Source organism: Falco rusticolus, chromosome 7 (assembly GCF_015220075.1).
Source record: "Falco rusticolus isolate bFalRus1 chromosome 7, bFalRus1.pri, whole genome shotgun sequence".
Lineage (NCBI taxonomy): Eukaryota > Metazoa > Chordata > Aves > Falconiformes > Falconidae > Falco > Falco rusticolus.
Genome location: NC_051193.1, coordinates 70,129,160 through 70,150,306, shown reverse-complemented (window position 1 = coordinate 70,150,306; position 21,147 = coordinate 70,129,160). Strand labels below are relative to the sequence as shown.

Sequence of the window (21,147 nt, the reverse complement as noted above, 5' to 3'; positions counted from 1 at the left end):
ACATCTAAGTTCCTTGAACAGGAAGCCTGGGAGAAGGGCAGACCCCACCCCCCTATGGACGCATCTGCATTGAGGCCAAGCAAGTCTGCTTTCTCTGTTTTTGAAGAGTTGCATGTGTCACATCTCCTTTCGCTGAGTGCAAGTCAAGAGGATCTGTTCCCTTCTGCACTCCTACACTCCTATAGTGCTCACAGGCAGAGAGGTCTTTACTCATCCTTGTTTATTTATTAGAAAATCCCTACAGGTTTAGGCATTTAAAATGAAGCATTAGTTACATGGAATACATGCCCTGAAAGTCCAGAAGTTGCTGGATTTACTGCAGAGGTGGAGTGGGGCCAGCAGTGACCCAGTAACCTCTGCAGAAGATGCTGATACAGCTGTGAGACACTGGCAGGGCAGCAGCAATCATGATCCAACCTTCTCAACATAGTTAGCAGGATAGAGTCCAACTTGGCCAGTGAGGAGTCGGCCCTTGCACCAGCCCTGCTCATCTTCCTCACTAATCTTCATTAATTCTTCACCTAAAAGCAAAACCAATTATTAGGAAGCAGCCTTGAGAAAAGTAGCACGGCATTTTTCCCCCACCTCAGAGGAGCTGATAAAAAGCCCAATGAGTTACTCTGATCACCAGTTTTCTCCTCTTATGGCACTCTGTCTCATACCGCACAGTTAAATCAGAGCCAGAGCTGCTGACCTCTTCAATAGCTGTGCTTGGTACCACCCCTGGGCCAAGGAACTTCAAAGGCAGACCTTCACTTCCACTGTTCAGCATCGGACATATTTTTGTGCCCTGTATTTCTGCCTGCTTTCCTTCCCCCAGAGGAACATGCTTACAAGTCTGAGAGATCAGAAGGATCTCAGAAGTTTCTTTCTCAGTAGCTCCTCTGTAGCAGGTGGGAAGGAAATGTAAGAGGCTGATAAGCTCTGGCTGTTAGGATCAAAAATGACTATTCTATGATGGAGTGTCTGGTTTGGCCAGCAAGGCATGGAATAAACTCATTTCTAAGACTATGACCAGGAAAGGCTTTTAACCTTTCCACTTCTACTTTGGGAAGGGGCAGAAAGGTCCTCTTCTCCATCAGTAGGAGGTCACACGTCTGCCAGAGAGGAAGGTCTGACTGCATCAGTAGGCGCATCCCGCGCTGGCAGAGGCTCAGAAAGTCATCTGCTGTTAAGCTTAAGCCCTACCAGTGCACGCTGCTCAGAGCGGATGCAAAAAGGGGATGACTGAAGCTAACCAGTCATGCCTCGTTACATCTGCTGGGCGGAAAGAGAGAGCGAAGAGTCAAGTTCTAGAGCACCCGTATTGCAAGATACTTTAAAGCAACAAGTTAGTGTTAGGACAATTACTAGTATGGTAAGAGTACAGCATAGACATTGGCCTCAGGCACAAGCCCCTGCTCTGAAGGACTTCAGTGCCCTTTTAAAACAGGTGTATTCTGGAGAGGTACAGCACAAAGATTCCACGTAAGACTCATAACGAGCACAGTAAGAGACACTCTCAAGATCCAGATGTCCTCTTGACGTTGAAGGTGGCACGTGCAAACTAAATTTAACTGAAGGAAGAGAAAGGGGAAGGGTCTGTTTGCTCTAGCATTCTCTCGCTCAGTCCTCTGCTGCAAGCCAGGATCTCCACTCTCAACATGCCCATTTTGAGCAACAGTTCGCATAGCTGGTTTTGGCCAGCTGAACTCTGCCTTCAGTGGTGCATGTCAGTGAGCTGAGCTTTCTCCTGAAACAGCTATATTCTGGTTACTTCAAAGAACAATCCAGACCACCTATATAATTATTGTACCAATGGCACAAGGGAGAAGCATTTAATAAAAGTCTCAAGATACAATGCAGAATAAAATACCTTAAGAGGAGGCAAAAAGGATCTGTTTTATCACTTGGGGTCTGCTCTCCCTGTGACCAAGGCCAAGGCATCTCTTTTTACGTGACCTCACACTGTCCCTTAGTCTAGAACAGGATGGACTTCCCAGTGTATCATCCCCCTTCAGAGGAGCTGGTGATGGGTCAGGCCAGGGGAAGAAGAATATGTATTAGTTCTCAAGGGGACATCCAGTTCTTGAAGAGGGTTTCAATCAGTCAGCCCGAGTGAGGACAGCAAAAGGTTAGTGAGAGATTAGTGCTTCTGTACCTGCTTTAAAGCTCAGCTCATCAGCCTCCTGTCCTGTGTAATCATACAGCGCTCGTACCCGTACACCTGGTACCTTTATGTCCTCCTCATGCCCATTGGCATCCAGGCACTTCTTGGGAGTGTCCTCATCTGACCACTCTGAAATGTCTTCCTTCCCTCCGCTTTTATGTGGAAGGAGAGAGGGGACAAGATAGTTGTTAGCAGACTCATCTCACCCACCTCTGCCCAAATCATGCACCACCCTGACTCCCCTGCTGAGACTGCTGTGCCCTAGAACAAGGTGCAAGAAGCCCAACAGCCAAGCGAAGGTCAACAGGGAGGAGAGATCCCAGGAGATACTAGATCTGGTTAAAAGTATCCCAGCATTACATCCCTGAGGGCCAGGAGGGTAACTCATTCTCAAAATATTTCCCCACATGCACACTCTTCATGACCTTATCCTACTCCAGCAGAACCTCTAACACAAGGAAGGCCAATCCTAACTGGAGAGCCCAGCTGTTTCCCGAGTTATTCCAGCCAAGAATAAGACAGACAGGAAAAGCAGTCTCCCATCCCAAAAAGATGTCTAGAATGCTGTTTTCCAAGTCAGGAAAAAGAGCAGAGGGGAAGAGCAGCAGAGGACAGGCACCTGGAACCTGAAACCCCCTGAAAAGGCTACATTCCATACTAACTTCACATGGGTGGGTGCCTTCAGGCTGTCATAGAAAAGGCTGTTCTGCTCCTCTTGATAGGAAAACCTGTAGATTGGCAAATAGGGCCCCTGAATCCAATAGACTGAAACACAGTAGTGGCCTTGAGACATCTCTAGATCCCCCTTTTTTTCTGCCCAGTTCACTTAGGCCAGGAGTTCACAGTTAAAAGCACGAAGGCTGCTGGAACTGTAGGACATGAGTCTCTTCAGGCTCTCCCTGTTGTCCAGCTTGCCTTCTGGCAAGGGAAGCGGCTATACCCAGGTTTATCAAGAAGTACTCAGCACCATGCCAAGAAAAAAAAATTAAAATCTGATGCCTCCATTTAGGAAGCAGTACAGCTAACAACTCTCCTCACCCTGTGTGGGAGGAAGAAGAATTGGGGAAATGCATGCCAGAATCTCACACAGCGTTCATCTGACTGGGCCAAGTCTCATCACTGGAAAGATCTGTACAAGGAAGGTACCTTGTGAGGCAGTACATGTTAGACAAAAAAACCCCACCACCCAACGAAACCAAGCAGCTACCCTAAACCCTGTTTTTTCTACATTGTCTCTTCCAGAGCGGCATGGGCAAGAGACAGGAAGTTAAGGGAGAGATCACGGCCATCGATCCAACTCATGCATGACCCTAGGCAGGACTGTGCTTTGCATCAGGACTGATGTCCCCCAGACTCCAGCCCTTACTTTTGCCTTGTCTGCAGAGGGGTCTGAGAGACAACACCATCTCGTGTAGGCAAGATGCTGGTCAGCGTGACATCGTCGGCCATTTTGCCACTCTTCTCCTTCTTGGTGATTGCCCGCTGCGTTTCAAGGGACCATTCCTGTTCAGGGAAAAGCATTAACACCATCAAGCCACTCTGATACAAAAGCTCTGTGCATCTTTTCTGACCAATACAGAAGGACAGAACACCAGGTCGTACTGCAGCTGTGGCTGGGCTGGTCAGCCAGATGGCCTTGCTGGCATAGCAGGCTCACTCCTGTTGAATCCCAAGGTGCAACAAGAGGAGCTGTTAGGAACTTGTCCCAAGGCCCTGAGCACCACCTTCTGTTCTTTGACCTTGCAGCTGGATGGCTAGAGTATTTGCTGTTTGGCAGGGTTGCACACGTCCCTTTGGGCACAGAGAGCTTGCAACACAACAGAAGTTTTAGAAGAGCCAAACATCCTGGGCCTATCAAACAAAGACAAGGTCCTTCCAACACAAGACTAGCAATCCACCGATTTCAGTAAAGCAGCTAAATGTCTGAAATAGTAATAATACACTCTAGAATGCTACATCACCTCAAACTGAGGCCAATTCATCGCCATGCCTGGTCCATGAGTGTTGCGCCACCACTTCAGGTCCTCCTGGTTGTCCGCAGCCATGATGACTTGGTAGAGATCTCGATACAACGCATGAAAGCTACGACCAGGAACAGACAGAACCACCAGTAACCAAGTCCCTCAGCAGTTTCCCAAAAGTCAAATAGGAAGGAGGAGTGTAACCTCATGCACAATTACATACCATCTGAAATCCCACAGGATTAAGGATGCTAGACCAGCATCTGTTTGACCCTAGGAAAACAGAGCCACCCCTACAGAAGAGCTAGCTTGGCAAACGGGACAGGCTTGTTTGGTGTGGCAGCGGCAAACATCTGCCAGCTCTCAGCACAGCTCATCAAGTGAGCGTTGAAGGAGCCTGGCACATTCTTGCACACAGGCTGGGAGGTGTCGCAGATTAGTTACCTCCACCTTAAAAGCACAGGAGCACAGAAGACTTTTGGCTGCACCTATTTCCCCCATGTAACTCCTACTTAGGGCAGCTTGTGGGCTTACAGTGATCGTTATCTCTCAAAAGGTCTCTTTACTCAGGGCAGAATGAGTGTAATAGATACTAGAAGGCAACAGAGCTGCACTCCTCAGACTGGGATTACATATAGCAACATGGAGGCATTTCATGGAATAGAAACATCCACAGGACAGTACTGGACAGTAGCAGAAGAGTTCAGGGGCAGAAAGAATCCCCGCTGGGGAACCTGGCACTGTCCACCACCAGACACCCCAGAACTGGTCAGTCTAAAGGGACTGTTCTAAGACACACCTGGAAGGGGAAGGAGCAAGACCTGGCAGGTGCAAGCAGGCAGCTCCCTTTCACAGACACCGCAACTGGTACCTCCCGCCAGAGCCCAGGGCATCCCAGGTTGGTGGAATTCCCTCTGTCTCAGAGCTGGTACCTTTCACTGGTGGAAAGGTTGAGATGCTGGTGCAAGTTCAGGAACATCTCCTTAAAGAAGCACAACCGCTTGCGCTCTGCTTCCTGACAGCCTTCAAACACTTGCTCCATGTCCTCCATGTAGCGGGGATTGTAGCGGTTCAGCTCTTCCAGCATCTTCTCATATTGATCCTTACACTGTATCGACCCAGGAGGACAGCAGTGGTGAGATGTGTTGCCTTGATGATGACAGTCACCCTGCTCTGGCTTGGGACTGACAAGTTGTTTTTTTCCCCCTGCACTGCTGAATAAATACACCACAGAAAGAAGAAGAAACCCCACAGCTGATATCCCAGTCCATTGCTCTCCTAATATTCTTGGAAGTTCTTTGTTCTCCCTCGCCACCCTCTTCCATAGGAGGGTCATCTGCACTTTCACTCACTGGTCAGCAGGCAAACCAGCTACTTTTGGTGGCCAAGTCTTCAGCTTTGTAGCTCCCACTCCCCACACCAAATCCCCTATTTATTTTTTTGGTTTATTTAGATCTTGCCTAACATCAAAGACAGAGACACCTTACTTAGTCTGAAGTGTCAGTCTCACTCTCTTGAATCTCAGACAACGGGATCTCACGCTTTCTCGCAGGCTTCAGCAGAAGCCATTTCACTGAGTGACATTACAAACCTCAAGACGAGTATCCTTGTGACCCACATCCATACAACACACACTCACCTTCTCGGCCTCTTGAGTGCACTTCTCTACACGCTCCTGCAACTTGCGCAGCTGTTCCTGTGAGACAGAGGAGTCTGCCTTGGCATGGTTCTCCCTTGTATGGGCTGTTTTCTCCTCCTTCCGTGCTGCATGGTAGTTTTTCTTAGAGGTCTCCACCTGTAGGACAAAGATGCAGAGAAAGCCATGATCCTGACCATGTTGGTCCTCCATTACTCAGCAAGGGCAGGTTACCATTTGTTGCAATCAGCAGCAATTGTTTCGGCACAGCCTAACAAGAATGCCGATTCGGCGTTTCCTAAACCATGCTACAAAGGGAAGAGGTCCCTCCGAATGATCTCTTTCAGTGCTCACCTGCCATGCAGGAGGAATACAGAGCCTGCTACCAAAGGCTTCCCACATGGGAAGGAAGCTACAAAACCACCAAGAACAAGGGACCATCGAGACATCCCTCCCTCTCTAGCATTCTCCGCTACTCTGGCTAAACCCAGTTTGTTTGGCCAGTGGCTCTCGGGCAGCCAGCTGGGCTGCCCTTATCCCTTCCCCGTTCACACCGCTCACGTCTTTCATCTTCTTCACCCAAGGTTTCTGGGCCTTGCGGAACCCATCCTCTGCCTCCTTCGTCTCCTTGAAGCCTCCAATCATCTGCTTGTGGTAGGCCTCCTTCTGCCAGGCCTTGATCTTATCTGAGTCTTCACCAGCCAGGTGGTTCCGGACACATAAATGAATTTCACTCAGTTTGTCTGCAGCTGTCAGGAAGGCGTGCCAGGCCTTCTCCAGAGTACCATACTGTGGACCTGCAGGAACAAGCACCAGAGGGGCTCTTACACCTCCTGCCCACAGAAGGGAACACAAATTCTTTTCCTCCTACACACATATGTTCATATGGAGGCACTTAACTCTCCTCCGTGACACAAGTCAGCCAGCACTGACCGGTCTCCATACAGTCCCCACAGGCAGCATCCAGACTGGCTGTTACAGCTGGCAGAGGCCGGCATTTCTTCCTGGGCAGCCTTAGCTGTCCCAGGTGGTGCCTGCTAGGAGAAAGTTTCTCTAGGAAGTTCTCTTCATAGACCTGGCCTCAGCTTCAGGACAGACAGCAACACTAGTTCATGACTGAGGCTAAGCTTCTGCTTCACCAGAAGATCCTCTGGGGCAGGTGTCCCACTGTTTCCCACTACTTTGTGAGATGCTATCAGTTCAAGCCCACTGCCACTAAATCACAGCATTAGTAGTTATCTGTGACTGGAGGAGGAGAGGCAGCCAAGCCATCCTTAAAAGGGGAGATCTGCAGCTTAATTTAAGACTTGGACTGCCCAAGGACTTGCCAAACTAAACAAATAGACTTTTTTTTTTTTTAACCAAATGGCTAACAATGTAGAGAACACCTCTCCAAGTGAACCAGAGGACTGGCTACAGAAACAGACATACACACACAAAAGAGACACCCCCAAGTAAGTCACCCCTTTCCTGGAGAAGGGAAACCTGTCCCCAAGGAAGCAGCATCACCTCAGTAAGAGATAGCACTCAAAGAAGAGTGCAATGACTGCATCCTGCTCCCAGTCCAACCTGCCAACTTTACCTTTCTCCACATTGGTCCTCCACTTACGGGACCACTCTGTCAGCTGCTGGGCATAGTTCTTCTCTATCTTGGCTCGCTCCTGGAAGCAGGAGATTAAGTCATTGCAGAGCCGGTACCCATCATCCACACGTTTCACCGTCCGCCTGTAGTTTCCAGCCTGAAATTTCACACATCATCATTTATACTGTACTGGATTTTGTATTCCTTCAGAACAGACAGCAGCAGGTCAACCATCACATCAGAGGGAGCACAGGCCCTTCCAAAGCCAGCAGCTGGGCTCAGACCCTTCTGTGGCACTCTCTCAGGAAGACATAGCAGTGGAGGGAAGAAGCCGAGATGCTTTGCTTGCCTCTCACAGCTCAGATCAGCGTCAGCTGAACAAGGAACTCTGATTCCACAGCATCTGTGGAAGAAAGGGTCACCTCCTCCCTGCAGTAACACACCGTGTGTTACTGAACCTCCCCAGAGTTCCTCCCTTCTACTCCAAGAGCAACATGCCACCCAGAGAACTGGAAAACTCAACCCCCTAATTCCACTGGTGGGAGGTAAGAAGACATTTGTACCTCCATCAGACTCCAGTTACCCTTCCTTACCTCCCAGAAACTGCCCCCAGGAGCCTCCCCGCCAGCATCATCTTCTGATGACATCACCCCCTTTTTCTTGCAGCAGAGAATTTTTGCAGATTTCAGTTAAGCTGAGAAGAGAGAAAAGTCATTTCTAACATAGCACTGGCTGAGCCTTTGCAGAGAGTACAGTTCTCCATGACTCTTGGAGCTGGGGGAGCCCAACTTACTGCCCTGCAGGCAAGTACAGGCATCTCTGCACCTCCAGTGGCAGATGGCTAGACCCAGCAGAGATGCCCTGAGATGCCTCCTCCCTCCCTGCGGACAGCCAGCCTCCTTGGCAGGCCTGTAGCACACAGGGAAGGCATGCTGAGGAGGACAATCTTGCCAAACCTCAGCAATACAGATACCAGAGATGACAGAGAATCCAACATCCTTCAGCAGCACCAGACATCTCTGCTGACATTCCTTTCTTCACCAAGGCCCTCAATAGGGTAGCAAAAGCTACAGAAACTGGAGGTAGCTAAAGCTATTTGAAGTCTGCCCTGAAAGACTTTAAATAAGTCTTCTGTCAATGGAGATGGCTCCAGCTTCCCAGTATGACTCAGGATTATGGGATTACAACCACTGACTGGAGAAAACAAGGCTGAGCAGTCAGCAGGCAGGCATGTCTTGAATGGGGAGGAGCCTGATAAGCTGCCCACCAGCTGAGCTGGGCTTGAGCAGAACTACAGAAACATGCTGGGGCATACTCAGCCAAATGGCACTGCAGCACACATGCCAAATGCCCAGCAGCACCGCTTCCCCAGAAACATCCCTGTAGAGCTGGCATTTTCATTATGTTCAACTCTCTCACTGCATTAAGCTCAAAATCTAGGCCAGAAGGTAAAAGGTTCCTCTCGTCCTCTGTTGTCTCATTCCCCCGTGCTAATCTGCACTGCCAGTTTGTTCCTGATGCGGTGCAAGACTATGATTTTCTGGGGGAGAGGTTCAGGGTTGCTTTTGTGCAGGACAGAGACGGAGTAATGGAGAACGGCCCAAGCCCAGTCGCTCGCACACAAACCCGCTCCATTCAAGGCAAGCCTGGGTTAACACAGCATAGACGTCCTTTGCTGCCACTTCTCCTCTTGCACATTCCTAGTTATAAAAAGCTTCCCTCACACCCCAGAGAGGTATCTGCTCATTCTGCCAGCCCACAGAGCACACAGCAGAGAGGAGGAAGATCAGGTCAAGAGTCCACATCTCCCACCTCCTGCAAATCCTTCTCAGTGGCATGAGCCACACCGTGAAGCACCCCAACACAGACTGCAGGAATTCCCTGCATTTCCCCTGGAAACACTTCGGCTCCGTTTGTCACGTTACATCCCGTGCAGAGTGTCAGAAGCACATTAATGCTGCTCCTCTTGGGTTTCTACAGAAGGCTGAGTGTGCTGAATTCCCATCACTGAAGCAAGCTGTCAGGTGCATGAACCTTGAAACCTGAAGAATACCCCCACCCATGCCACAGGCTGTCCCTGTCCCTCCCCACCATTTGTCAGCAGGCTGCAAAGCTATTTTCTGTGCCTCCAGGGCACACAGCTCTACTCCTGTCCGTGGTAACCACATACCTGAAAGCTGAAAGTGAGACGCCGCAGGGGAGCGGTGGGCAGCTGGCAAGTATGTCCTGAGCTCTTCAAACTGTGAAAAAGATTGGAGGAGACAGAGATGGACACAGTTAGATACTGCTGCTCCTTTGCAGGGATGCTGTCTGTTCTGATGCATTGCAATCCCAGGGGTGTCCCCCTTCTGCCAGCTACTAGGAGGAGTACCCTCTGATATAGCAGCTGCAGCCACTGTGCCTCCTGAGATGCCACATTCCAGCATGTAGGAGAGATGCCAAATCCTTGTGTCACAAGATCTAGCCCCAGAGAGAGTTTAAATAGAAACATTGGGGCGGCATGACAGCACTGTGCGGGAAAGGTAGCATCACAACAGCTGAGCAAAGGGAACAGCTCGGGCCAGAATGGCCTAAAATAAGCACGCTCCCCAGGGACCGTACATGGGGCCTGGTCCCCCTTCACCGTACAGCGGCCAGGTTAGCAGACCCCACCACCCCCACGCACCGCTGCACGCACCTTTACACATAGCTGGCTCTGGGAGAAAAAGGAAAGGACACACATATGCTTCCTCCAGTCCCTTTTTAATAAAGAAGACTGATACACAAGACTAAGGACTTGATAACCCTACATGTAAAAAACAAAGCCATAACCCACAAGAATGCATATTCTGGGCTAGAAGCCTACACTCCTTTAGTAGCACAGCCCCTAGTACTGCCCGACAGGCTGTGGCTTGCTACCAGCAGAGCCTGTTTGTCCCTTGGTTCTGTACACTGTCCCCATCACGTTCTTAGAAATAATTCTTATTTTGCCATTGTGGTATAGGTAACTGTCATCAACTTTTCACAGAGGAAAGGGAAGTAAAAGGCCTGCAGAGGCTAAGGGACACAAGGGCAGAAAGAAGCATTTTTTGTTTACCTCACATTCACTTCCCTGGAGATTTACTTCAATCTCAAAAGTCTATGTATTTTAAAAACAGACAAGCAAAAAACCCTTCTTCTCAGTCCCTAATGTCCGCTCGGCTTAGGCTGGAAGGTCAGGGCAACTGGGAGTTAATACAGCCGAGAGAAGAAACTGAAAAACCTGGGAGTAGAATTTTTAGCCAGACATTAAGACAGTTTTGGAGGAGGAGTGAAAGAAAATAGGAGGAAAGAGAAGTGGACTGGGTTACCACAAACAGACTAGTAACCTTTGGTGGGAGGGGAGAAGAACTGGGACACTTTTGCATGATCCAGGTCACTGGATAAAAGTTTATATAGCTCATCATAAACCTTCTAAGACTTCCTAGTGCCTCCCAGTAAAACCAGACCAAACATTCCTGAAATTGCCAAGATTAAAAAACTTCATGAACGTAAAAGTTATGTAAAAGTATACTTAAAACTGCCCCAGATCCTTTTTTTCTTTCTCCCAGTGAAGACATAGATCGATTAGATATGACAGATGAAGGCTGTGTCACTTTTTCCACACCACACTCCCATCCCCACTTTATCAGGAAGCAGTGAATCACAAACATGCCTTCCATCTCTGGTTTCCAATTCGGGCTGGCTACACAGCGCTAGGATTTGGGGGTAAACGCGGAAAGCTGTTGTGTGTCAGAGCGTGCTTGTTCATTTGAGGGGACAGTCAAGCAAAAAAAAAAATCCAAACCCTCGAATCCATTCTTCCTGCAGTTCCCACGTTTGAATTTGAGCCATACCTACGATTTTCTGAGGAATTACAAACCCAAATAACTAGTTTTACTATCACCAAGATCAACAGGCTCTGAAACATAATAGTAGCTGTGCTGGATCAGACTAAGGGTTCCCGTAGCCTCATAGCCTCTGTAGAGAGCAGCCAAGAGCAGATACCTTCCCTCGCTTGGAGAACAGAGCGAGCATACACGATGCCTCCCTGCATGCTCTCCAAGCTTCTAACCATTTGTTGACAGGAACTTCCCGAGCTAGATGTGGCACCTATGAATTTAGTAACACTCAAAAGAATTTCACTTCTACTAATTTCTCCAATCTGATTTTGAACCCACATGAGTTTCCAGTATCCATGATACCAAGTGGCAAAGTGTTCCACAGCTTAAGGCTGTACTGTAGTCATCGACATAGTAGCTAGGTGGGAGAATACAATAAAGTAGTATAACATTTCTACAGGCTAATCTCCATGACCCGAGTAGCAGCCAGTCAAGTACATATTTCCGTAGCAGTTGTACAGACTTTATAGAAGTCCAGAAAAACCCAGCCTGGTAGAAGCAAAAAGGTCAAAGAACAAGGAGGACCAGGCTTTTTCTGGACTTTACATACTGCACGAGCCCATGTCAGTCAGCAGATCAAATTGGATCTGCATGCAGACATAGGGAATCTACTCGGTACTGCACACAGGGGCTGAAGAACAGCTGCTGCTGTCACCCTGAGCCCTGAAGATCAAATAGATGGCCACTCCACCCCTTCACGCCTAGTTATTCCTGAAACATGGCATGTGTTGTGAGCCACCAAGAGCTTACGACCAGGGAAAACCCAAGTTTGCCAGGAAGAACAAATATATACGAGTTATACATGCCAAAGCCTGGAGGCTGTTGTACAGCAAAGCAGAGATGACAAGGGCTACCTTGTGGGCAGGCTGATATAGCAGGAGCCACCATGTGATTCAGGAGGGCTGGCAGAGCCTGTGGAGTATGAGCAATATAGCTGGAGTTATACTGGGTCAGCTAGAGTTATTTGTGGGTCAGCACCACCGAACAGACTCCTTCAGATGCCACTGCCACCTCTGCTAAGAGGAGACTATCTAGCAAATTATATTTGCAGGGCAAAGGAATGTTCATCCCCGCCTTCCCACTTCCAGCTCTCACAGTTAAGAGCTACTTGAGACCTTGCTGCAGCTCCTGCAAGAGAAGGTCTCTGAAGGAGGAAGGAGAGAGTGATTACATGTCCATTCACTTCACACCTTGCAGGATTACAGATGAGGGCATCACAGGCACCACCACAACCAGCAACATCAGGCAGACAAACTGAACCACATAAGTGAGATTTCTGCAGGGGTACAACCCTTTCTGCTAGTAGTGTTAGAAAAGGTCCTTCCTTCCTTCCTTCCCCCAAATACCTGCTCTCACTTATGACAACTTAGTTTATTAGGCCACACCTGCTACCAACTCCCTATTAAGTTATTAAAAATATGTCTCTTGGTCTTTAGCTGCAGAAAGGTAGAACGGCTCACGACTGCCTCACTTGTACGAAGCTCCACTTGGGGAAATGCCAGAGGGCTTGTCACAGCAGAGCTGCTTCCACCTTTAACCATGTTGTTAATCTCACCCCTACTCCAGTCAGTCACACATCCCAGACCACAGATCCCTGCCCTCAGACCCAGGTGTCAGGCTAAAACCTTCCCTTTCAAAACAAGTGTGAACCTGGCAATGCACTGCAAGGTACATCTTTTTGTTTCATGTTTGCACAACACGAGTACAACAGGGCCCTGACCCACAAATAAAACTTCTAGACCGAACAGTAATAATCACTCTTCTCCGCTTCAGAAACCTTTCCCTAAGGCAGGTAAACCACAGAGATCCTCTTCCCTCTACACCACACTCCAATACTTCCAGCCTCCAAATGCCCAAGGCATCGCTTCTGTGCATTGCTCGACTGCCTCCTGAGACTCCTTGTGAGCAACTGTGTTCCTAAGCTTGCCAAGAACAAGCCTCTGAACTCTACGAATGCTGAAAGGACTGGTACATGCAGCCCTGCAGGAGTTCACCCCCAGCAACAGCTTCTGCCCAACTCTTCTGCCCTTTCGCAAGTGCAACAGCAAACACGGGATGCAGACACATATAGGAACAAGCTGAGCTATATTTATCTAGTAATAGAATAGAGATGTTTTTATTTTAGACCAGTTTCTATATAGGTGTTAAAGCCAAGCTAAGCCAGAGTTTTAATCGGGAATGGGCTCCTACTACCTAATTTCCACCTCAAGACAACAACTTACACCACAATGCAGCAATGTGAGATTTCTGAGGCCAATCTGAGTCCCAGAGTCACTTTTCTGTATAGCAGGCAGTGGTGCGGTTTTCACTCCAGGGCACTTCTGGTGTAGGTTGCAAATAAACATTTTTAATCTGAACAATCCAAATACACAAAAGGACGACAGTCTCCCTCTCCTTACAGGAAAAAAAAAAAAAAAAAGACATGAAAATCCTTTTTTTTATTCCTGTTAACTTGTTGTGAAACTAGAGAGCTGGAGCTGGGAGGTTCCACAAGACTCCAGCAGTGTAATGAACTGGATTGCTGTTGGTATAGCAGCTCTAGGAAGGTCCCTGATGGAGAGAATGAAATGGAGCATGTGCCAAGGTGTCCTTTCCAGCCCCAGCATCTCTGGAGGTGCACAGCCAGTAGCTCTGAACCAGTGGCTGTAACGATGCCCAGTAACGTGCTCGCCTGGAGCACGTTATATAGGAGGACTGATATTTACAGGTGTACTCACCTTTCTGAAGGGAGGGCAGTTCTTCACTACAGCTAGAGAGGATGCTGAGTAACAAGATCCTCCCAAACTTCCTTTGGAGATAGTTATAGCTCTGGTCACACCCTCGGTAGAGTCACCTGACTGGGACAGGGACTAAAAGCCAGTGTTTCCCAGCCGCTCCCTAAGGACTGAAGCCTGCCAGGGCTGCCTAATGCAGTTTCGAGCAAGATTTCAGCTGATCTCTCCCGCCAGGGAGAGGTCAGAGACATCAGGCAGAACAGTGACTACACACAAAGGTCACTTGGGCTACGTGCAGGCCTGTAACAGAAGCCCATCTCACAGACAACGATTCTCTGGAGATCATGCGGCTGCCCACTAGCAAAGCTCTCCGTGATTATACCGAAGTACTAAAATGCAGACAAGATCCTGTTCCACTTAAAGAGCTGCGCTCCTGAGTCTACATGCTGCTTTGTTACTCTTATTTCAGACCACAGCTTCTTTATACCGGTCATCTTCACATTCAGACCAAGCTAACGTACTGAAGATGGGCATCCCCCTGTGTGCTACCCCAAGCTGTTTTCAAAATGTCCATGCAGAATTAAATAGTTTCCGCATTTATTAGCTGCTCCCTGACAGGTTCTCAGAGGCCAAGGCTACAAGGCAGGCTTCTACCAACACATTGCTGCTGATCTAAGGGTTAACATTCCTGACTGACATAGCTTTATCAAGTAGAAATCGTTTCACCAAGAAAAGCAAAAAAATTTGCTTTCCTTTCCAGTATGATGTAGGAGGTCTGTAGTATTATGGGAACACAATCTACCCTGGTTAACACAGCAGTATGAGACAGGTGTTAACGAAGGAATGTATTGGGCTATTAGGTCGGTGTTAGGAAGAATAACTAGGGAAAAACTATAAAAAAATTTATTAATAATCTCCAATATCACTGGGTTGAAGGAGAGAGGAAATCAGTGCTGGATCATAGGGTACCATACTCCTTAACAGGGCAACAGGTCACGTTCACTTCGTATGTTCCAAATGGTTACTGGAATAACCTTGACAAGTATGCTGTGTCTTGTATTTAACAGGCAGCTACAACCAGGAGCTGTAGATAGCTTAACAAGGAGACACATCTGAGCTACCAGAAAAAAACACTATAGTACCCTCCCTTCTTAGCCCTGTAAGCTAGTAACAGCACAGCTCCCGTTCCACGCAGTAGTCAGGCATGCCCACTTCCCAGTCCTCACAGTCATTGTCTCACCCTTTTCTCAGGGCAAGGTTTATAACTCTTGCACATGTTGAGAACCTGTAATCTCTACTGTCCCACTCACTGAGCCTCTTCACTTGTTTCCACACTGGGTACTTCCCAGGGTACCGTCTACCCCGCTGCATCATTCTCTGCAACCAAACACCAAGCTTGCCAGCAAACACATGCAATCAGCACTTCCCTTTTAATCAGAAGGGATCCCAAACAACTGGAAACTATTTCTTCCCAAATCACTGATAAAACAGGTGTTTAAAGCTCCAGCCAAAAGCTATTATACCCCTCTCCACAGTAGTCTCAATCTGCACTGAATTGCAGACAGTTTTTCCAGGATATAATCTATATTTCACCTGTTAACGTTTTTTCTGCACTGTAACACCACTGCCTATAACGTGAAGGTAACTCATCACAACAGCAGGCTGAGCCTGTCCACCCACTTCTTTACTCAAAGCCTGGTTGGAAGGTTTTTTTGTTCAGATCTTTATGTGAACAGCAGTGATCCAAACAAGAACAAAAATCCCCCAGCCTCATCCAACCCTGAGCAAAGAGAAGAGAGAAGAGAGAAATAGTGTAAGGTGGTGACTGGGGGAGTTTCCTGTGGCTGGGGGCAGAGGGAAGCAAACTCCTGTAAGACCCTGTCAATGGAGTATTCTCCTTCTGTGATTGAATCACCTTACAACCCCCAGAGCAGGGATCAAGTTTACTGGAATGCATTAAGAAGTGTTAATGAAGCAGACCTGCAATCAACGGGCTCAAACAACCTTTAGAGGAGCCACAAGCCCGTTAGCTCTGTTCTAACACTGAGCTTCTGGTGGTTTCTTGCTTCACTAGACTGCACAGTAGTCAGATGTCTCCAGTCAGCCTTCTTGAGCCCTTCCTCCCATTTGGAAGCCCCTGTGGTTTTGCAACCCAGCTGCAGTTCTGCAACTTCTGGCTTCACTTTACCAATTGTTGCCTTTTCCATTAGCTGTCTTCTGAGGTAGGGGGAGTGGGAGATAGAGTTGGCAAGTCTTTTGTCATTCAGACCAAGGGTGTGGCAATCATATGGCCAGTGAATTCAAAGTACTGTATTTTTTTTATGTCTTTTATGGGACCTGGCATGTTAAAAAGAAAGCATCGTTTGCTCCATAGACTTGAGAGAGCATTCAGTAACTTAAGACTCCCTTCATAGCATCTCCTGCCTCAAGAAGAGTTGGGCAGATTCAATCACTTCGTAGGTTTTCCACTGCTAAAGCCACTCACGTGCCTTTCTGACAGACTTCCCAGAGGTACACACAGATAACATGGTTGAAGTTGGGCAGCCATTAGGAACTGGCCTGGACCGCGGCATTTTATACTTCATGCATTCTTCTTGAAGTTCATTATCCTGTATGTCATGGAGCAACTTTTATCTACTTTCACACTATCTGCGCAGAATCTGCTCTTTGGTATCAGTAGTGCTTCTTCAAATAAGTTTTTGAATCTCAAGCTGAAAAACAGGACTATTAATATAAATTACTTCATATCCCAGATGTTATCCAGAAGATTCCATGAGAACACAAGCAAATGGGACAGTCAGCCCAAAGGGCACACATTACAGGACAGATTTCAACTTTTCAGCATCACTGGAATGTCAGTTGCTTTTTTGGCCCATTGCTCAAAGCAACGACCTCAGCTTCTGATCCTCAGGACTCAGCCTGACCTGTGAGGAAAGAATGCTGGAAGGCTTTCTGAAAACAGAAGGCACAAATAGAGCAATCCAGTGGGCTTTATTTCCCCCCAATGGCTTCCTGATGCAGCTTCTATCCCACAGCTCATAACCCTGTTTTTTTGCTTGCATTGAGGTAGAAGCCTGCTGGAGTCAACAAGCTTTCACACAGGCTTCCACAGGTCAGCAGTCCTAGTACAAGGAGGAGCTGACTGAGAACACCAAGAAGCAAAAATAAATACCTAGAATCATTCAAAAAGTGAAATCTGTTGAATCTTCTCCCAATCCTCCACGAAAGCTTCTTGCCCTTGTCAGAGACAGGCAGCATGCCTGCTTCCAAGTTCTGCCCAGCAATGCTGCAGCTGGTGCAGCTCAGCACTCTCAGAAGCCAGAGAGGTCTGGCTCAGCAGCAGGGATTTGGGAAAGGGAGGGAAGTTATTGTCAACAGGTATCGTCTATAGGCAGCTGAGAAGACTGACCGTGACCCCAGCAGCCCAGGAGGAAGGTACAGTATCTTCCTGCAAACAGGAGGGAGATAGCGTGGGCAAGCCCATAGCATGGACGGGACTGAGGAGGCTGAAGGATTGCCAACACTGTTAGTTGTGGGTTGCCTGCAGCAATTCTAACTCCTCTAGCCTGGAAAAACTTACTGACAGGTCACGATAAACAGAGCCCTACCATAGTCACCTACTAAGAAAGCACAAAATCCTCCACAAGCCTCTAATGCCTCTGGATCCAGGCCCCCGGTGCCATGGAGATCTCTCACATGCCTCTTCAACAAACTACAATGCCCAGTGACAGCCACTAGATTTAACACACAAATTCTGACCATCACAAGTCTGAAAGGCTCCTTCCCATTGCACCATTCACAGCGAGGAAAACCACAGAAGGCTGATATATGATTAGGATGCCAGTCACACATATTGCCTTATAGCAGCGCCCAGCTTCAGCCCACATTCCAGCTTGAAGGAACATGAAACTAACATACCAGTCACCGAAACAAGGCTAGATGATCACAGCAGAGGATGCACTGGGCTCTCTGCATTGACATTGCACTCTGCACTTCTGGAAAAACTTGTGCCCAGACAGTCAAAGAGCATTTGGATGTTAAATTACAGGGGTCATCATGCCACAAGGTAGTGGCAAAAAGCTACCTCTTGAACAACTTCTTAAATCCTCTGAGGATGCAAAGTTCTTTTGTTACTCTTCAAAGAGCAAAATCCCAAATTCTTCACGAAAGCTTCCTGATACAGTAGTCACTGTTTTCTGTCCCAACCACTAAAGCTTTAGACTAAGATATTAAGGCTTTTTTTCCCCTAATCTGACACAGTTCCCTGTCACACAGTACCCTCTACACTCACCATGCCAAGTAACTAGCAGCAAAATAGCTTGCCCGATCAGAAAATATGTTTTAAGAAGATAAGAGTCCCTCAAAGGGCTTAAACAGCTCTCCTATTGTTTAGGCATTTCCCCCTGAACTCTCAAGAGCAGCCCAAATTCACACATCGCCGATCAACTGACAGCAAAAATAGAGGCAGTTTATTAATGATTTCTGATCAAGAGCATCGCTTTTTCCACTCAGGCTACAGACAGATACTTTTAGCTTTTGAGGTCCCAGTTCAATTCCTGGATGCCAGCCACAACACAGACCAAACAGTTCAAACAACAACTGAATAATCTCTACCCCCCAAGATGACCAGAATAAAGAACAGCGTATCCACCGTGCTCAGTGATACCATATGAGCTGTGACAGAAGCTCATGTTGCCCCTGGTGTGGTTCTCACCAGTTTTGCATCTCCTAAGAACAACAGTCATGTTACAAATATACCTGACTGTATCGCTGAATTTAAAGAAGATATATATATATATATGTGTGTGTGTCTATGTACTTAAATTTTTTTGAAACTCGTGGTCATCCAGGGAAAGCCCAGAAGATTCAGGCTAGCTCTTGTAAAATCCATAATAACCCAGAATGACTAAAAGCACCAGCCTTTGTCCTGTGAAGAAGAAATTAGTTTGGGTCCCTAAGATTTTCAGGTTTTTGTGACTTAGTTACACACGGTCTGCCAAGGACCTGCAGCATTTTGACACAGCCCAGTCACACACAATCCTTACTCACTGACGTTTGATAACAGCATTCCAGGTGGGCAGTTGTTCTCAGGCCTACACATAGCTTACACACTGAAATTATTGCTTTTTACAGCCCAAAAAGGAGAAGACAGTCTTCAGTTGAACAAGTGTAGGCAAGCCAGAGATGCTCAAACTCATAGGTCAGAAGAAAAAAAAAAAAAAAGGAAAAAAGCCAATAAAGCAATACAATACAGCAGGCACAGAATAGGGAGGGCAGCAAGCAGCTGATCCAGCTCATGCATTCATCCTGTTCCAAGCTGCAACTCAAAGGACAATCCAGTAAATATTTTAGGGAACTTCTAGTGAAATACCATTAATAACACAAAACTCGGTGAAAGCAGAACAGGCTCCGTCACCCACAAAGCGCATTGTGTGCTTCACAGAAAGGTGAATCCCTGCCCAAAGGAATGTGCCCGGTTACGCAAGGCACAGGGAGAAGCTCCACCGTGTCCCCACCCAGAGACCAGCTCACACCTGGCGCAAGGACACCCGGACCCTGTCATTTTAGCCCACACGCGGCAAGGGTGCATTCTGCTCCCATTACGCACCCAGAGCGACTTGAGTCATCCTAAAGCTTAGTGACTTCTTGGTGACATTTGAATTCCAGGGTGGAGCGGGAGGCTCTGCTAGGGTTCCATACTGCAATCAATTACCCTCGTATAAGAAATTCCTGTGTGCAAATTAGAGCGGCGGTTGATTTGGAGGGGAGAGAGGCTTGTCTCCCGTTTCAGGGGGTCGGGAGCCGCAGTTGGGCAGCAGAAAGGCCAGGCTGCTTCCTCGGGCCAGCAGCAGGCATCCCCAGTTGGCCAGCTAGCCGTCCCCTCGCCACCAAACGCCAAGCCTGAAGAACCGAAGCAGGCAAAGAACGCAGAGCTGGCACAGAAAGTGGGGAAACTGGTTAAGGCGTTTGGGCCGCGCTAGTTTCACTTATCGATGGCTTTGCGGGGACGGCGGCTCCCCCCCGCACGCAGCCACAAGTGACAGACCGGCTGCCGGGGCCCGCTAACGCGCTGCGTGTTCACCAGCGGCCCCTGCCCCGGGCCGGGGGGCGCGGAACCCAGCAGCCCACCGGGGCCAGCCCACACGGCGGCGGGCGGCAGCCTCGGTCGGCCCCGCTCCCGGCCACCAGAAGGGAAGACGAGGACGAGCAAGGCCACGGCTCGTCCCCTTTTGCCGTTTCTCCGCTCCAGCCGTCGGGAGCCCGGCTCAGCGCCCGGCAGCACGCCCCCCGCCCCGGCACAAAGCGGGTGCAGCCCCCCGAGCCAGGGCCCCAGCGCGGCTCCTCGCCCCGGGAAGCCGCGCTGCCCCCGGGGCCACAGCGCTGCCAGCGCCCGCGGCTCCGGTTTCAGCGGGAAGCGGCTCCAGGCGGCCCCGGCACAAAGGGGCCCCTGTCCCCGCCGCGGAGCGGAGGCGCTGGCCCCGGGGGGAGGGCTGCCCCCGCGGCCCCCAGCGGCGGGCCGGCTCCCGGCCGCTCGGTGAAGGTCAAGGCTGTAAGGCACGCCGAGGGACCGCAGCTCTCTCGGGAGCTTGCCCCAGCCCCCCCCGCGAGCAACCTGCCGGGGACCGCGGCCCCCCCGCCCTTCCCGGCCCCGCCGCCCTACCGGGGGTCTCCGCGCCGCGCCCAGCCGAGCCCAGCCGCCTCCCGCTCCCCTCCACCCCGCGGGCAGCGGCCGCCGGGCGCCGCCTCCCCCCCGCCCCCTTTCCATGAGGAAACTTTTCCCTCGCAGCTGCCAGCGCCTCCCGAGCCGGGCTCCGCGCCGGGACCCCCGGCGCCCCACGGGGAACAGGTCCGGCAGCGGGGAGCCGCAGCCCGGCCAGGGCTGACCCCGCCGCTTACCTCACAGGCGGCGCGGCTCGGCTCGGCGCGACCGGCAGCGACCGGCCACCTGGGCTGGGAGCCGGCCGGGCCCTGCCCCTATTTCAGCCGCGGGACACGGGGGCTGCCGCCCCGCCTCCAGCAGCTCCCGCCGGGGCGGGTCCGGCCCGGGGCGCTCCGGTAGCGGCGAGGCTGCCCCCCCGCCGGGCCCTTGATCCAATTAACGGGCGGCCGCCGCTGAGCGGGCTCTGTCCGGGCAGGTGGGGCCGGGGCGGGGGTGGGAGGGCAGCGTCGGCCCCGCCGCCCGTTCCCCCGCGGCGGGGAGGGCCC

At 49.7% G+C, this 21,147-nt stretch overlaps 3 protein-coding genes across 8 annotated transcripts in view; 2 read left to right on the top strand and 1 right to left on the bottom strand.

The window, feature by feature from the left end:
• DDB2 (damage specific DNA binding protein 2) overlaps positions 1–21,147 on the top strand; it is a 49,019-nt gene that overhangs the window by 9,737 nt on the left and 18,135 nt on the right. The window lies entirely within an intron of this gene.
• Positions 204–21,065, bottom strand: PACSIN3 (protein kinase C and casein kinase substrate in neurons 3). Of its 6 annotated transcripts, XM_037393332.1 has the most exons (13): positions 19,550–19,981; positions 12,082–12,139; positions 9,499–9,568; positions 7,922–8,022; positions 7,329–7,485; positions 6,308–6,543; positions 5,750–5,905; positions 5,043–5,218; positions 4,111–4,231; positions 3,516–3,652; positions 2,812–2,877; positions 2,141–2,301; positions 204–521 (listed from the first exon to the last, which is right to left on the bottom strand). In XM_037393332.1, exons 4-13 carry the CDS (start codon positions 7,973–7,975, stop codon positions 406–408), a joined length of 1,380 nt encoding a protein of 459 aa, XP_037249229.1. In that variant the 5' UTR covers positions 7,976–8,022; positions 9,499–9,568; positions 12,082–12,139; positions 19,550–19,981; the 3' UTR covers positions 204–405. The 6 variants fall into 6 exon arrangements, with proteins under 6 accessions (XP_037249229.1, XP_037249227.1, XP_037249228.1 ...); XM_037393330.1 differs by lacking the exons at positions 12,082–12,139; positions 19,550–19,981 and adding an exon at positions 20,839–21,063; XM_037393331.1 differs by lacking the exons at positions 12,082–12,139; positions 19,550–19,981 and adding an exon at positions 20,603–20,671.
• Positions 17,998–21,001, top strand: LOC119151325 (proline-rich protein HaeIII subfamily 1-like). The gene is made up of 2 exons (XM_037395132.1): positions 17,998–18,007; positions 19,923–21,001. Exons 1-2 carry the CDS (start codon positions 17,998–18,000, stop codon positions 20,999–21,001), a joined length of 1,089 nt encoding a protein of 362 aa, XP_037251029.1.